Source organism: Drosophila tropicalis, unplaced genomic scaffold, assembly GCF_018151085.1.
Source record: "Drosophila tropicalis isolate 14030-0801.00 unplaced genomic scaffold, ASM1815108v1 contig_573, whole genome shotgun sequence".
Lineage (NCBI taxonomy): Eukaryota > Metazoa > Arthropoda > Insecta > Diptera > Drosophilidae > Drosophila > Drosophila tropicalis.
Genome location: NW_027173049.1, coordinates 2,746,841 through 2,759,995, shown reverse-complemented (window position 1 = coordinate 2,759,995; position 13,155 = coordinate 2,746,841). Strand labels below are relative to the sequence as shown.

At 42.0% G+C, this 13,155-nt stretch overlaps 4 protein-coding genes across 5 annotated transcripts; 1 reads left to right on the top strand and 3 right to left on the bottom strand.

Moving 5' to 3' along the window:
• Nucleotides 1–772: 772 nt before the first annotated feature.
• Eglp1 (Entomoglyceroporin 1) lies at nt 773–1,758 on the bottom strand. Its single transcript, XM_068288194.1, has 2 exons — nt 1,107–1,758; nt 773–1,030 (listed from the first exon to the last, which is right to left on the bottom strand). Exons 1-2 carry the CDS (start codon nt 1,635–1,637, stop codon nt 833–835), a joined length of 729 nt encoding a protein of 242 aa, XP_068144295.1. The 5' UTR covers nt 1,638–1,758; the 3' UTR covers nt 773–832.
• Nucleotides 1,759–1,953: 195 nt separating this feature from the next.
• Nucleotides 1,954–7,369, top strand: Golgin245 (Golgin-245). Its single transcript, XM_068288192.1, has 8 exons — nt 1,954–2,146; nt 2,409–2,508; nt 2,590–2,774; nt 2,834–3,037; nt 3,102–6,590; nt 6,659–6,733; nt 6,799–6,915; nt 6,989–7,369. Exons 1-8 carry the CDS (start codon nt 2,063–2,065, stop codon nt 7,004–7,006), a joined length of 4,272 nt encoding a protein of 1,423 aa, XP_068144293.1. The 5' UTR covers nt 1,954–2,062; the 3' UTR covers nt 7,007–7,369.
• A 22-nt stretch (nt 7,370–7,391) lies between these two features.
• Ice1 (Interacts with the C terminus of ELL 1) lies at nt 7,392–11,889 on the bottom strand. The gene has a single exon (XM_068288193.1). The coding sequence runs from the start codon at nt 11,635–11,637 to the stop codon at nt 7,522–7,524; it is 4,116 nt and encodes a 1,371-aa protein (XP_068144294.1). The 5' UTR covers nt 11,638–11,889; the 3' UTR covers nt 7,392–7,521.
• Nucleotides 11,890–12,590: 701 nt separating this feature from the next.
• On the bottom strand, nt 12,591–13,144 carry roh (reduction of Rh1). 2 transcript variants are annotated; one of them, XM_068287623.1, is made up of 3 exons: nt 13,096–13,144; nt 12,818–13,018; nt 12,591–12,758 (listed from the first exon to the last, which is right to left on the bottom strand). In XM_068287623.1, exons 2-3 carry the CDS (start codon nt 12,996–12,998, stop codon nt 12,691–12,693), a joined length of 249 nt encoding a protein of 82 aa, XP_068143724.1. In that variant the 5' UTR covers nt 12,999–13,018; nt 13,096–13,144; the 3' UTR covers nt 12,591–12,690. The 2 variants fall into 2 exon arrangements, with proteins under 2 accessions (XP_068143724.1, XP_068143725.1); XM_068287624.1 differs by having other exon boundaries at nt 13,106–13,123.
• Nucleotides 13,145–13,155: the final 11 nt, after the last annotated feature.

Sequence of the window (13,155 nt, the reverse complement as noted above, 5' to 3'; positions counted from 1 at the left end):
GGCTGAGTAAAACGCGTACGCACCGACGGACAGACGGACAGACGGACATGGCTATATCGACTTAGCTTCTCATGCTGATCAAGAATATATATACTTTATGGGGTCGGAAACGTCTCCTTCTGTGCGTTACAAACATCTGACCAATTTTATAATACCCTCTGCAAGGGTATAAAAATTACATTATGCGAATGTATTTTTGATTTGCTAAGATCGGACTTATAACGAATATTTGCCAAGTTTAATGAGGAAAAGCTCATATTACTGTGTAATTAGACTGAATTTTATTCATGATTTCATTCACTTTAAAATCTGTAGAAAGGGAAGTAAGCAAAAAAGGTGCAAGGATACAAAGCCGAAGAAAGCTCAAAGTGAAAACTCCTTACAGATAAAAACCCCTTCATATGAGTTAACAGATGTGGAAAATTTGCAACTTGTTTTCCTATTCTGTCCCAATATTGTTTTTTCACGAAAATCAATTAAAAAGATTTTTGTGGCACCTGTCAACGGGCCAAGGTAACCGAATCCAGGGAACGTCTACGGAGTGCACCAGCTCATTATCGATACGGACTAGCAGTCGGTCCACCAGGCAAACGGCCGATTGTTTATCATCAACTACCTTCAGAGGCAGCATTTATGGCACATCATGTCCAGAGTTGGCATGGGCCCCTGGAAAAATCCAAATATGTATACGCATCCCTGATTGATTCGATATTTGAATGAAAATAAGAACAGTCTTGCAATATCTTATTCTGATCTAAACACAAACCATCACTTTGTTCTTTTAAACATTAAGAAATTTAAATTTTTATTAGCGCAGTAGAGTACGAAACCTTCAGAGACATGGCTGGTTGAGGGGAACCGACTCAAGAAGACGATAACGTGGCGTGCAGGCAAACTGCCAAATATGTGGAACTACCACGGAGGCCAATATTTGGCCACCCAATTGAAGCAGAACTGTTTCGGGATTTCCATTGAATATAGTGGGCACCAGAGTCTTGGCGGGGTTCATTGAGGCACCGGTTAATGTACCCTACCGGGTAATTTAGGAAAGATGTTCATTAAAACTATTGTTGAGTAATTAAACATGAGGTTATCTGTACACATACCCCCGCAAAGCTACAGGCCGTAATTAGAAAGCCCATTCTTAAGGTAACCGAATCCAGGAAACGTCCACTTCGAACGTCCCACAGAGCGCACCAGCCCATTACCAATACAGACGTGAGAAAGCACTCAATGCCCACAATTTGTAGGTTGGAGAGGCTAGCCAGTGGTTCCACCACGCAAACTGCCGGCTTGCTGCTATCAATCACCTCCTGGGGCAACATTTGCAGCAGAAGAAAGTACCCCGTCAAAGCTCCAGTAAGCTGGCACGAAATATAGAGCATCATCATGTCCATGGGTATGTATCCAAAAATCCAACAAGCAATCGATACGCAGGGATTGGCATGGGCTCCCGATATGAATCCAAATATATGCATAACAGTCATTCCAGTCAGTCCATACTGTAGACTTGAGATCAGAAGAGAACCTGCATCCTGACTGGTTGCTTTACCACTCATGCAGCCGAGAACCATGTAGAGGAGCATGGCACCGAATTCGCCAAATCCTCGCATAAAAGTATAAAAATTCAGAATCATATCTGGTCGATTAAAATTTAGTAACACGTTCAAATTATATTATACTGCGTCTATTTTATCTATGTATGTATATTCGTGCGTTCCAGTATCAAAACTCGAAATGAAAACTAAATTTACTCATCTGTCACAACAAAAAACTAAATGTTTGCTTTGACTTTGGGTGCGACTAGAGCTATTTATGTATGTATATATAGAGTGCACCTAAAACAATTATGTTACCTGTATTTCAAAATTATGCGCCAAACCTTGCAGCCGATTACATTTTGCTATCGACGAACCGATAACTCAATGCATTTTATAATTTCCAGCACTGGCACTTCCGTATGGTTGTTGTTTTTTGTAGTTGTTGTCGCAGACACGTATTTATTTTACATTTATTAATGTTTTTGAAAATTGCAAACAATTAGCTCAACAATAGCCTCAAGATGTTTGCCAATCTAAAAAACAAACTTATCGAGGAGGTGAAGGCGTCGCCGTCCAAATTTCAGCAATTCGCAAATGCGGCCCAAGTAAGACAGAAAATCGAATAGAAAATTCATGAAAATGAAAACATACGCACACCAACACAATCGCTACCTGTGTGCGCGTGTGTGTGAGTGTATGTGTGGAATGACTGGGACTGGGAGTGGAAGAAAATATAGCAAGAATTGCAATTTTGACCCATTTTCTTAAATGAACCAAATGCCCAGCTGCTGTTTAATTCGCAAAAAAAAAAGAGAAAAACGAAACACCCCAAGAAATACACTATAACGGCTCTTACCTGTTTTTTAGGCCGCAGTGAGCTCATCATCATCCAGCACACCCAACAGTTCCGACACCAATACCAACACCAGTGCTACCAATGAGAATTTCTTTAGCATCACAGAGGAAGGTAATTGTTATCTCTGATTCGAATCAATCTTAAAATTTCTAATACACTTTTGCATTGTATTTTATGCACTTATCTATCCAGACACACCGCAAAATTCACCATACCGCATCCAGAAATTACCGGCCACTAGTGCCTCCTCGCTGAGAGGACGTTCCTCCACACAGTCTTTGAATGGACTAGGCGCGGTACCAAGGACTCGAAAACTGTCCAATTCGTCAATGGCCAGCGACGTCTCCTTTCGCCTGCCAACCTATGATGCGCCAGCCGTAAGTGGCAATCCGCACGTATTAGGAATAACAGATTATTGGGAATCAATTGATTTCAGGTCTACCACCTTCAGTCAGATCTGGATGAGACTAGCAGTGAATTTGACGATTCCGCATCGACTGCTCGTTTGGATGTGATAACTAAGGATCAGCTATATGATGCATACAAAAAGTCGCTAGATCGTTATCATAAATATCGATGTCGATACACCGACTTGGCCAAGAAGTATAAGGAACTGGAGCGCGATAGCACCAAGGCCAGGGTATGAAAATGACTCATTTCCAGTTTTTTATGATATGAAATAATCACTATTTTCTGCTTTGCAGTCGGTTTTGGTAGAGACCCAAGACAAGGCGTTGCGTAGAATCAGCGAGTTAAGAGAGCAATGTACATTGGAGCAACAGGCTAAAGCACATTTGGAAGAAGCCTTGCGAATCGAAATGGACGACATGAGTTGCAAAATGCAAGCCTACCAAACTAAATTAAAATTACTGGGCGAGAATCCTGATAACATTGCAGCTGCGCTGGAAAGATCTGGCGAGAACGAAAAGCTAATCGATCTGGATGAAACTGCGACAAAGGCAAATGGTAGCCAAGTTGAAGAGGATAAAACAATAATACAACTTAGGCAGCAACTCGAGAAAATCACGGATAAATACGAGGCCCTGCGCAAGCAGGAGGAAGAGAATGTTCTGCTCTTGGCTCAAACCAAGCAGGATATCCACGCCGAGCTCGATCATAAAGACAATGAATTGCGACAATTGCAGGCGAAACTAAAACAACTGGAATCAGAGCGAGACACCCAAACGGATGAAATAAAGTCTCAGTTGAAGAAATTGCAGTCGGCAAAACAGGAAGCCGATGCCAAGTTAATGGCTTCAGAACATCTTCTCAAGGAGACTGTTGCAGCCAAAGAGCAGCAGGTGGCATTATTAGAAGAAAAACTGCAAGCCCATAAACTAGAAAATGAACAGAAATTGCAGGACTTGAGTCAACATAATAATCAATTGAATGAAATGGTTCAGCGCTACAAAGAAATAGATATTGAGGAACAATTTCAGCATGTGCAGAATGAAAATGTGAAACTGAAGGAGAGATTGGATGCATTGGAACAGAAGGCACAGGATTCTGAAAAGTGTCTAGAAATTGAAAGGGAAACTATAGCTGCCTTGACTTCTGAGAAATCCGCTGAGAATGAGCAGCACAGGCTTAAATTGGAACAATTGCAAAACGAAATGAAAATCCTGAACGAACAACACGCTAGTACCGAGAGTGAAACAATAAGCAATTTGAAAGCACAGCTGGAGTCTATGAGCAGCAGTCAGCAAGATTTTTCGGTTAAGGAGAAGGAACTCAAATCCAATATCGCAAAATTAAATAAATTAAAAAAGCAACAGGAACAAAATCAGGCCAAAATTAGCGAACAGGCGGCAGCAATAGAGGGACTTCAGTTGCAGTCCCAAGAAAAGGAAAAAGAGAAGGAAGATCTTCAAGCACGAGTAGTTTCCATTCTAGGGGAGATCGGCACAATGCAAACACATTTGCAACAGGTTCAGGACTCGCATAGAGAATTGGAGCAAGAAAAACAAGAACTGGAGTCACATATTAATAATTTGCAGCAGAAACAGCAGCAGGATATCATTACATCAACCAAGTTGGAGGAAATCCAGAGTGAGAACACAAAACTTGCCGAACGCAACTGCCTTCTTGAAGAGCAAACCAATCATCTGGAGAAACAGTTAATAGAACACAGCGATCTTCGACTACAAGTTCAGGCGAAACAGGATGAATTGTCAAAACTACAACAGAAGATTCAGCAAGTCCTTGACGAACACTCGAAACTGCAGAATGCCCAAGAACTAATGGACCACGATTATCGCACGCTCCAGGACAAATGCAATGCCTATGAAAAGGAAAATTTGATAGCTCAGGATAAGTTGGAGTCCCAGAATGTTATTTGTGCGGAATTGAACCAAACAAAGACGAACTTGGAAAAGGAACTGTATGAGAATGAACAGAATTTGTTGGAACTACGAGAAAGGCATCAGGAACAGATCGATCAAGTGAGAGAACAATCCGAGCGCATAGTCGAATTGGAGGCTAATCAGGCACATAAGGAAACCCAGTTGCACGAACTTCAGTTGAAACTAGATGAGGCGAAGCAACTGCAAACAAACCACCATGAAAACCAAGCCAATGAGCAAAGTCTGCGGGAAACCATCCAGAATCTGCAATGTCAGTTGAAGGAGGCTGAGGAAAACGTGCGCAAAACCAATGCGTCTGATGTGGAAAAACAAAAGCAATTCGAAAATCTTGCGCAACAACTGAAAGATACGGAGTCGAATTTGGCAGAATTACAAACCGCCCATTTGGAAAAAGAGCAACACCTGCGTGAGGCTTGTGATAGTCTAAGCCAGCAAATTAAGGAAGTTAAAGAAGCTAACGTCGAAAGTTTGGCTAAAGAAGCTAAGCTGCAGGAAACCATAGAAAATCTTCGTCAAGAAATTTTAAAAGCGGAAGCGGGCGCAAACTTGGCAAAGAAGCTCGAACTGGAAGCGACCATTCAAGAGCTTCACCAAAAGCTAAGCGAATCTTCTCAAATACACGACCAAAGCCTTGAAAAAGAATCCCAAATGCAGCTAACTATTCAAAACCTTCGGGAACAGCTAGATTCTCTCAGGGAGGCTGAGAAAAGCGTGCAGGAGAAGGTCCAGGCTACGAATGCGGCACATTTATCTCAATTATCTACGCTGCAAGCACGATGGAGTGCCGCTAATGGAGATGTGGAACGTCTACATGAGGCCAATGACGCCTTACAGCTGGAAATAGAGCAACTGAAAAACAAATACAGCATACAAATCGACCAACTCCAAAACGAATTGTCTCAACGAAACGACAATATTGAGAACTCAGCTGAGATCTCAGACAAATTGGCTCGGTTCGAGGAGATTCAAGTTGAGAATGAATATCTTAACAGACACACCAAACAGCTGGAGCAGGAATTGGCGGAAAGTGTCGAGGTTAAGGAGAAACTAAAGTCGTTGCAGTGTGAATTATATGTATTGCAGGATAAGGTCGAGGAACATGCAAACCAATTGACTGATAAGGATAAACAAAATGAAGCAGCCAAAGAGGAAACAAAGCAGTTGAAATCTGCATTGGAGGAACAAACACTGGAGTTGAGCCGACAACAAGAGCATGCCAGTTTTGTCACCGAACAGAATGATACGGTTCAAAAAGAGCTGCTTCAAGTTCAACAGCAGCTCCTGGAAAAACAAGCGGAACTCTCCAAGGCACATGAGGAGCAACAGCGGCTTCAGGCCATTATCGAAGACGCTTCCAAAGAACCGGCTACATTTAAACAGGAATCATCCTCGAATACTTCAGTTCCCCCATTAAATTCAGACGCCGACAATTTGCGCAGCATTAATGACGAATTACAGAGAGAATTGGAAGAGTTAAAGTACAAGAGTCATGGAATTGAATCAAATCTGCAACAGGAAATTGATGAACTGCAATCTAATAACAAGCAAATGGCCGAACGCATCAATGAACTCGAAACGTTGCGAGCTGGCATCCAAGCACAACAACTCATGGCCAGTTTGGCGCCCAAAACAATCAAACAGTCGGTGGTAGTCGACGAAAAGGCCGAACTAGAGGCCAAACTGAAGGAGATTATGAACGAAGTCCAAGATGTCACCAATCGAAATCTATTCCTAGAGCAGAAATGTGAAAATTTCCTTATACTCGAACAATCAAATGAGCGCCTAAGGCTTCAAAATGCCAAGTTATCGCGGCAGTTGGATGAAACACTGGTCAGCTAAGCTTAGAATTATCCCTTTTTTACATCGTAATATAATCTATTTTTTCTGCGTATCTACAGGTATCCATGCAACATAGTGATAGTGGAGTGCCAGCTAATACGGAGTTTGAGTATCTCAAAAACATAATGTTCCAGGTGCGTATGAATGACTGATTTTATTAATCCAACATTTTGTACACGATTCCGATATCTTGCTTTAGTATCTAACCGGAAATACAAACAACGAGACTCTGGTAAAAGTGATTTCAGCGGTGCTGAAATTCTCGCCGCAACAGGCTCAGGTCGCTCTGGAGAAGGAGCATCAGCGTCGATCTTTGGTATGATCTATTACTAAGTGTGTTAGTGTTTTAGTTTTCAATACAAGGTTTGACTCATTTCTAATACTTTCAGCTGAACAAACTAATCTAGCAAAAAGAATCAATGGGAATCCTCTCCAGTCGAGCTTTTAGTGGCAAAGTCAAAGCTGCATGATTAAAAAGTACCTAAGTATCATCACCATCCGCGCATTACCTGATGGACGGGCAAATAAAGTTCAGGTCCCAAGGCATTTTGGCTTGCAGATCCAGCCTGCATATACATACATATATCAATGTTATTTGTACAGTCGTAGCAACAAACTTTTGTAAATGTTTAAATTTCGCTTTTCTTTCTAAAATTTTTTGTTGGTAACCCAATTGATGGATATTGTTACTCCCTTTATACATAACACCCCCTCCCTATTTCCCTTTCTAAGTGCAATTGTTTCTGTATTTTAGTTCTTAAGTCCAAAAATCAAGAAAAAAAAGTGTATAAATCAATTGCAGTTAGCATTTAGTTTAATTCAAATTCTATATATATAAATATATATAATACACAAATAAATAGTCGCAATTCCTAAAACAAAGGAATCATCCGGGAATTCTCCCTCTACCCCGCTCTCTTTGTCATTGGGGCCGATGATACTTTTCACGGCGAACAGCAAAACTGCACATCATAGCCCTAGTTAGAGGAGTCAACGTATAGTTGGGTGTATAATTCTGTAAAGCGTCCAAGGCATAGTTGAAGCCAAATTTCTGCAAGCGTAGTATGGCTTGAACGGCAGCCTCCTGAACTCCCGGTCTTGTCACCGCCATCAGAAGATGTTTAAAAAGCACAATATAGCCAGATACGTCTGTGTCCAGCGGCAGCTCCCTTACAATCATTGAAATGCATTGCAGCAAAGCTTGAAGACGATCGTCGTAGTCTTCGCATTGGGTGGACAGGTTGCAGTAGCTGCATGCCAACGGCATCAAATGGTTGCCAAGGATTTCGTTGACCACCTGCAAATGATGCAAATACCCGCGCCGGCAAAACAGGGCGAAGGCATACGTGAGATCCTGCTGCAACTTTCCATCCTTTAGTTTCTCTACAAGATTCTGGACCACTTGCTGGCGCGTCGGCTCATACGGCTGGAAGTGATATTCGAAGCGTAGCTTAGAGAGCAATGTACGTTCTGCACCCTGGGGATCGTGCACATCATACCTTCGGTTCATCAGTAGATGCTTGATGACTGTAATAATGGGATCTGAATTGTCATAGCTACGTTCTTCGCGATGGGGCAACACCGTGGGAAATTCAGTAAGCACTTCCAATACTAGCACGGGCATATCTCTGTCATAGTGATAGAGAATCTTGACGATTAAAAGGCGTGCAGGATTCACATACACTTCTTGGCTCAGGCTCGATTGAAGTTGGATTAGCTTTAGATATACTTTCACAAATTTCAGAGCTATGTTTGTTTTTAATGCGTTTTCGTTGCCGATTTTAATCAGGCGGTTTTCTAAGGCATTCATGAAGTTTTGTATAATCGTAATGAAGGTGGTTGTGCTTAGGTAATGCACGGCCTTAATTAAACGTTCAATCTCTTGGGCAGTGTGGCTAGATTGATCCATTTGACTGATTGTGTTGATCAAGGCTTCAATGAGTATTGGTTCGTCCTTGGTTATCCTTTGCAATGCATTTCCAAAATCTCTACAGGTTGACTCTAGATCTGGACCGTTCATTAAATACTCGACTATTTTTGGACGTAGTGCATCAAAAATCGGTGGTGTATAATTCTTCTTTTTTTTCTGTTCTCTGACCTCTGCCTTGGTGATGGCTATTACATGCTTTAACAAAGAAGTAGGTTCCTGATGGAGAATTGGAGCTCGCTCGAGAGGAATCTCTATTGGGCATTTGTAAGATACACAGTCTTCTTCTGCTGGGGTCGGATTAGGCGATGTCGGGGATTCTTCTAGAAAGGAATTGGAATATTTTTTAGGTTCCTCCTCAGAGGTCTCTTTCTTTGGCATCTCTACACAGTCTTCTGCTGCTGAGGTCGGACTAGGCGATGTCGGGGATTCTTCTAGAAAGGAATTGGAATATTTTTTAGGTTCCTCCTCAGAGGTCTCTTTCTTTGGCATCTCCGTTGTATTCTCTTCTTGTATTGTCTGCTCCTCCAGCAATTGTTTAGCTCTTTGACGAGTAATACGAAATTCACAAACTAAAGGAGATTTACTTTTACTCCGGTTACTTTTGCGCTTTGCAGATGGAGGTGACGAAGAAAGTGAAGGTGAAGAAGTGGGAGTAGCAGACTGGCTAGAAGACATTTCCTCTTCATCAATTATTAGAATTCCCGGTTCGCTGATCATATCGTCTTCAGAAACTGCATCTACGGTATCTTTCAGCGGCTCCAATGGGAGGTCTTCCGATTCTGAATCACTGCCGAATAGAGCAAGCTTTAGAGAATCAGAGACCTCTGTGGCGTCAGTGATTTGTAAAATGGTTTCGGCATCTACATTGGAGAAAGATTCGATTTTCTCCTGAAACGACTCATTTGTGTTCCTTTCTTTAGTTTTGCATGGAGAAATTTTTGTTTGTTCCCTGGTCAGCTGTAACAAACGAAGTTCTTCTTCGTTAAGTAGTAATTCCAGGTTATCACAGTTGGACACATTGAACGAGTTTAAATTGGTGAGGAATTGAATAGCACATTCACTGTGAAGTGATTTCTGTATTGGAGAAGCGTCACAGCAGTTTCCAGATTGCTCACATTGCAATCCACTTGGCTCGGGAGCCATTTGTGGGTTCTTGTTTAAATATGGCAGTGTGGTTTCGTTTTGTGACTTTTTAGAGGGTACCGCTGCAACTCGGTCTATATGACTAATTCTAGGAAACTCTGTTAATTGTTCGATGGTTTTTGTTTGTGCTCCATTAGCAGTATTGTCGAAGGACTTTGCAACATCCAATGACCCTGCACCAGCTTCATTTTGAGATTTTTCTATACTTGGTATAAGAAGCTGCTGCAGCTCCTCGATGGGTTTTAAGGGGGCCGCCTCACATTCATTATTGATTACTGTACAGGTTATTGCAGGATCAAAGACAGAACATGATTTCAATAGGCATTCCTTAGCAGAATCCAGATAAACTCCTCTTTGAGGAGGGTGCTCCAATGCAATATGTTCCTCTTGGGTATACAACGGTTCCATTCTTTTCCTAATATCACAAACCATTTCGCTTGCCTCCATATAATCAGTTCTCTTGCGTCTTTTTTTGGAGTTACCACGCCAATTGGTTTTACCTTTGCGTTTCTGTTTCTTGCTTTCTCTTTCCCGGTGATAATTTTTTGCTGGCAGTAGGATGGGTCTAAGATCTACATGAAGGTTCTCTGAACTTTGGTCACTCGTAATGCCAGGATCCTCACAAGCTGTAGATTCATCTCCCATTCGATCCTTGCATGCTTTTTCATTGTGTCGTGGCATCTGCTGCTCCTGCAACTGTGTCCCCTCATATAAAGCATACAGCCAATTGGCGAAATCGGCTTGACTATAGTTCGGCTGAGTTGTTTGCGAGGCATTTGAACGACGCTGAAGTAAGCCCAAGACCATTTGCCCAAATACCTGCCACAACTCCTCAAAGGCATGCGCTGGTACGTTGGACAGGCAGCTGGGCAGCTCTGGGCGAGGTAGAAAGCTGAGCATCTCTCTGACATGGTGTGAAGCGAAATTCGCCTCGTCTTTGACGCTGTCAAACATGGCCCTCGATGGTGGGCGGGAATTGGAGACTTTAATTTGTGTCGGCAGGTTGATTGACACAAAGTCAATCTCGCGCTGAACGTTGCATAACGTGGTGCAGGTTCCAACACTTGAGGTGACGAATGTGTAGGGCTGTGTGTCCGCCGGCAGCATGCTATCACTTATGGGACTAATTGGTTTTATTACCTGGGGATCGTGCCAGGATAGCATTTCATCAAGGATCTGGCGAACACTTAGTTTTGGCTTAGGCTCCGGGAAGCATGTGCCCGCATCTTGGTACGTTATGAACGATGCAGTAGTGGTACCTCTGGTTGTTGTTGTATTTTTGTGCTGGGTACCCTGATCCTGCATCTCCACACGCATACCAACTTGCACGCCCATGGAACACATTTCAGGACGCTTTGGAATGACCGCTTCATTGGTTTGAGTGGCCTTGCTCGTCCTCAGATCACCCAACGTTCCAAAGCCTTTTCGCCGGCAACTGCCATTATTCGGAGTCTGGCTTTTTGCAGTTGGCATGTTAATCTTGGCCATCTTGCAGAAGTCTTTAAGCTTTTTTATCATATTCTGTTCCCGTCTCATTAGCCCTATGTCTTCACCCGCCCTCTGGGCCAGTTGCATGAACACCTCCACCAAATCTTTGGCATCCACAGGCAGTCCTCGGGTAGTAAGTTCCTCTTGCAAACTCTCACAGTTTAATACCTGGGCATCTAGCTGCTTCTCCAACGATTTGCATCGTTCGCCAAATTCATTCGCCTGTTGTTCCAATTCAAGACGCTGTTTCTTTTCATGCTGATACAGGTCTGTCACCTCTTGAGCTGTGCGTTGCAGATCAGCCAGTTGTTGGCGCTCGCCCTGTAGGTGCTTAACTTGGCGTATCAGCTCATCGCTCTCGGCTATACGCTCGGCCAGCCGGCTGCGCTTTCCTGAAGATTGCGGGATGCAAATGGGCTGACACCCCGATGGCGAGTTGAGTAATTCATCCAAATTAAAATCGGCGAAATCTCCCATGGCTTATTTGCAGTGAAAACTTCTCTTTTGGCCTACTTGTTGTTGTTTTTTAAGTGTACGCGGCGCGTAAACGTTTACTTCGAAATGCATTTGTGGAGGCATTTAATATTGAACGACATGACCGACTGCAATACTTTGGATTAGAAAACAATTTTTAAAATATATGCACTGGCAGCCAAAATGTTTTATTTAAACTCTAGTAAATAACAAAAATAAACGTGCTTGCCTCCGCCGGCTGCCAGTAAGAAATGGGAATTTCGTCAAATGTCGATAATTTTAGTATATCAACTATCGATAGATTCTTGTTTCTAGCCACTGCACAGTGGGCCAGATAGTATATGACTTGGTATATTTTAAAACCAGATGAACAGGGGTGTGAAATCTAAAAATATGTGTATTACTATAACATTACCAAGCTGTATTAAATTTGGAACTTACGTTTCACTTAGCAAAAATAATCGTGATTGAATTAAATACTGGATAATGGATAATTGTCATATTCTTTCTCAGAATGGACGAGTTGTACTTGCTCAATTTGGAAAATGTTAAATTATATCGAATTTGTCTGGAGTATTTACTGGTACACTCCATAGAGTGTACGCACTCTATGCAGGATAAAAAAAACCCAAACCGAGATAATTATTGGGTGAAGCGTTGACACCATTTCTACAATGAAGAAATGTAAAAGTGTTTATATTCTAAAACCGTAAAAATCTAATGAATCCTTTGGGTCTCGACGAATTTGCGATAAATTGGACTTTTTATTTTATTTTGACTTTATCTTTTGTGGGTTTTTGTACTTGTGCACCAGTGTACCAGTGATGGCAGATGTTTCAAGTAGTGTTCCGACTCCCACTATTTTTTATCCGATTCCCACTGCTAAATCGCTCGCATATGATGTTGTTAAATTAACAGGCTTATCTCACAAATAAACAAAATTTGATTTATTTGGGTTTTTCTTTTTAATTCATTTATTCGCCAATGTTAGGTTTAAACCAACACAAAACAGCTCTGCAATATTAAGAACTAATTCCAACCACTCCGCATCTGGGATTAATGGTGCTCAGCAGCCTCCTTAGCCTGTGACTCGGCCCAGTTCTTCTTGTTCTCGGGCGAGTTGGCTAAAGCAAACCATAATTAGTTAAACATACTTTCTGCCTTTAATAATTTCCATACTCACCCAGCTTGCTGATCTTATAGAACACGGGCACGCATGCTACAGCTGCAATGAAATAATAACGCCAGATCCACTGATTCTTAATATAATGTTTGATCGGGAACTGCGCCACCTTTGCAGAGAATGTGTACGGATACCGCATTGGGCGTCCGGCAGGTTTCTCAGCAGCAACTTTGTCGGCCATAGTTCAGAATGATTTAGTTACTGTTGAAGGTAAAAACAGAAAGTTGTGATATTTTTTCTCTAAATTATGTAATTTTCGAGATGTTAAACCTACGAACCTACACTTACGTACAAATCAAATGGATGATGCCAGAAAACAGGTTGACAGGTGGCAACTC

What these genes read in the sequence shown, in the direction of transcription:
- Golgin245 (XM_068288192.1), top strand. Translation starts at nt 2,063, where the DNA reads ATGTTTGCCAATCTAAAAAACAAACTTATCGAGGAGGTGAAGGCGTCG. An exon ending in AATTCGCAAATGCGGCCCAA is followed by an intron (nt 2,147 to 2,408) that starts GTAAGACAGAAA and finishes CCTGTTTTTTAG; the next exon opens with GCCGCAGTGAGCTCATCATC. An exon ending in TCAAAAACATAATGTTCCAG is followed by an intron (nt 6,734 to 6,798) that starts GTGCGTATGAAT and finishes ATCTTGCTTTAG; the next exon opens with TATCTAACCGGAAATACAAA.
- Eglp1 (XM_068288194.1), bottom strand. Translation starts at nt 1,637, where the DNA reads ATGATTCTGAATTTTTATACTTTTATGCGAGGATTTGGCGAATTCGGT. An exon ending in CGGCCTGTAGCTTTGCGGGG is followed by an intron (nt 1,031 to 1,106) that starts GTATGTGTACAG and finishes ATTACCCGGTAG; the next exon opens with GGTACATTAACCGGTGCCTC.
- Ice1 (XM_068288193.1), bottom strand. Translation starts at nt 11,637, where the DNA reads ATGGGAGATTTCGCCGATTTTAATTTGGATGAATTACTCAACTCGCCA.
- roh (XM_068287623.1), bottom strand. Translation starts at nt 12,998, where the DNA reads ATGGCCGACAAAGTTGCTGCTGAGAAACCTGCCGGACGCCCAATGCGG. An exon ending in CTATAAGATCAGCAAGCTGG is followed by an intron (nt 12,759 to 12,817) that starts GTGAGTATGGAA and finishes GGTTTGCTTTAG; the next exon opens with CCAACTCGCCCGAGAACAAG.